The sequence below is a fragment of the Hevea brasiliensis genome, chromosome 16, assembly GCF_030052815.1.
Source record: "Hevea brasiliensis isolate MT/VB/25A 57/8 chromosome 16, ASM3005281v1, whole genome shotgun sequence".
In the NCBI taxonomy this organism is placed as follows: domain Eukaryota; kingdom Viridiplantae; phylum Streptophyta; class Magnoliopsida; order Malpighiales; family Euphorbiaceae; genus Hevea; species Hevea brasiliensis.
In genome coordinates this window covers 33,476,452-33,477,384 of record NC_079508.1, presented here as the reverse complement: position 1 = coordinate 33,477,384, position 933 = coordinate 33,476,452, and the positions used below count along the sequence as shown (strand labels likewise).

Sequence of the window (933 nt, the reverse complement as noted above, 5' to 3'; positions counted from 1 at the left end):
AAGCTAAAGCCGGAGTAGGATGAAGGCGAAGCTTGTCTCGAAAACGATGAAATAACCGAGTGCCCAGTGGTTTTGTAAGACCATCAGCTAGTTGATCCGCACTAGAGATGAATTTGACGGTGAGACGACCCTGCTTGACTTGTTCACGTACAAAATGATAATCCAACTCCACATGTTTCGTTCGTCCATGAAAAAGCGAGGATTATTTGTCAAATAAAGCGGCACCAATGTTGTCGCACCAGAGTTTCGCAGGTAGAGCGTTAGGAAATCCAATTTCATGAACCAGGGAACCCAACCACATAACTTCAGCTGTGACATTAGCAATAGCCTTGTATTCAGATTCAGTGGATGAGCGGGCAACTGTGGGTTGCTTCTTAGAGGACCAGGAAATGAGATTATCACCCATGTAGACCAGATAACCACCAGTGGACCGGCGATCATCCGGACAGCCTGCCCAATCACTGTCAGAAAAGGCCTGAAGTAGAATACTGGTCCGTTTGGTGAAAGTGAGACCAAGAGAAGCAGTTCCACGAAGATAGCGAAGGAGACGTTTGACTGCTTGCCAGTGAATATCAGTAGGACTGTGCATGAATTGAGCTAACTTGTTGACAGAAAAGGCAATGTCAGGCCTGGTGAGAGTCAGATATTGAAGAGAGCCAAGAACTTGACGATAGTGCTCAGGATGCGGATGAGGAGAACCCATTGCTTTACTCAAAGTAGGAGCCGTAGGCATTGGTGTAGCACACGGTTTGGAAGTGAGCATATTGGTCTCACGAAGAAGATCCTCCAAATATTTTTGCTGACTGAGAACTAAGCTTGTGGGCTAGCGAAGAACTTGAATGCCTAAGAAATAATGCAGAGGGCCCATATCCTTGATAGGAAACACCTGTTTGATAGACTGAAGAAACCAATCAAGCTTAGTAACATCAGAAC

The 933-nt window shown here is 45.7% G+C and overlaps 1 protein-coding gene across 1 annotated transcript; it reads right to left on the bottom strand.

Moving 5' to 3' along the window:
* Positions 1-202: 202 nt before the first annotated feature.
* LOC131174596 (uncharacterized mitochondrial protein AtMg00810-like) lies at positions 203-703 on the bottom strand. The gene has a single exon (XM_058138352.1). The coding sequence runs from the start codon at positions 701-703 to the stop codon at positions 203-205; it is 501 nt and encodes a 166-aa protein (XP_057994335.1).
* Positions 704-933: the final 230 nt, after the last annotated feature.

Bases quoted from the DNA above. Each gene is read 5' to 3' on its own strand.
- LOC131174596 (XM_058138352.1), bottom strand. From the start codon at position 703: ATGGGTTCTCCTCATCCGCATCCTGAGCACTATCGTCAAGTTCTTGGC.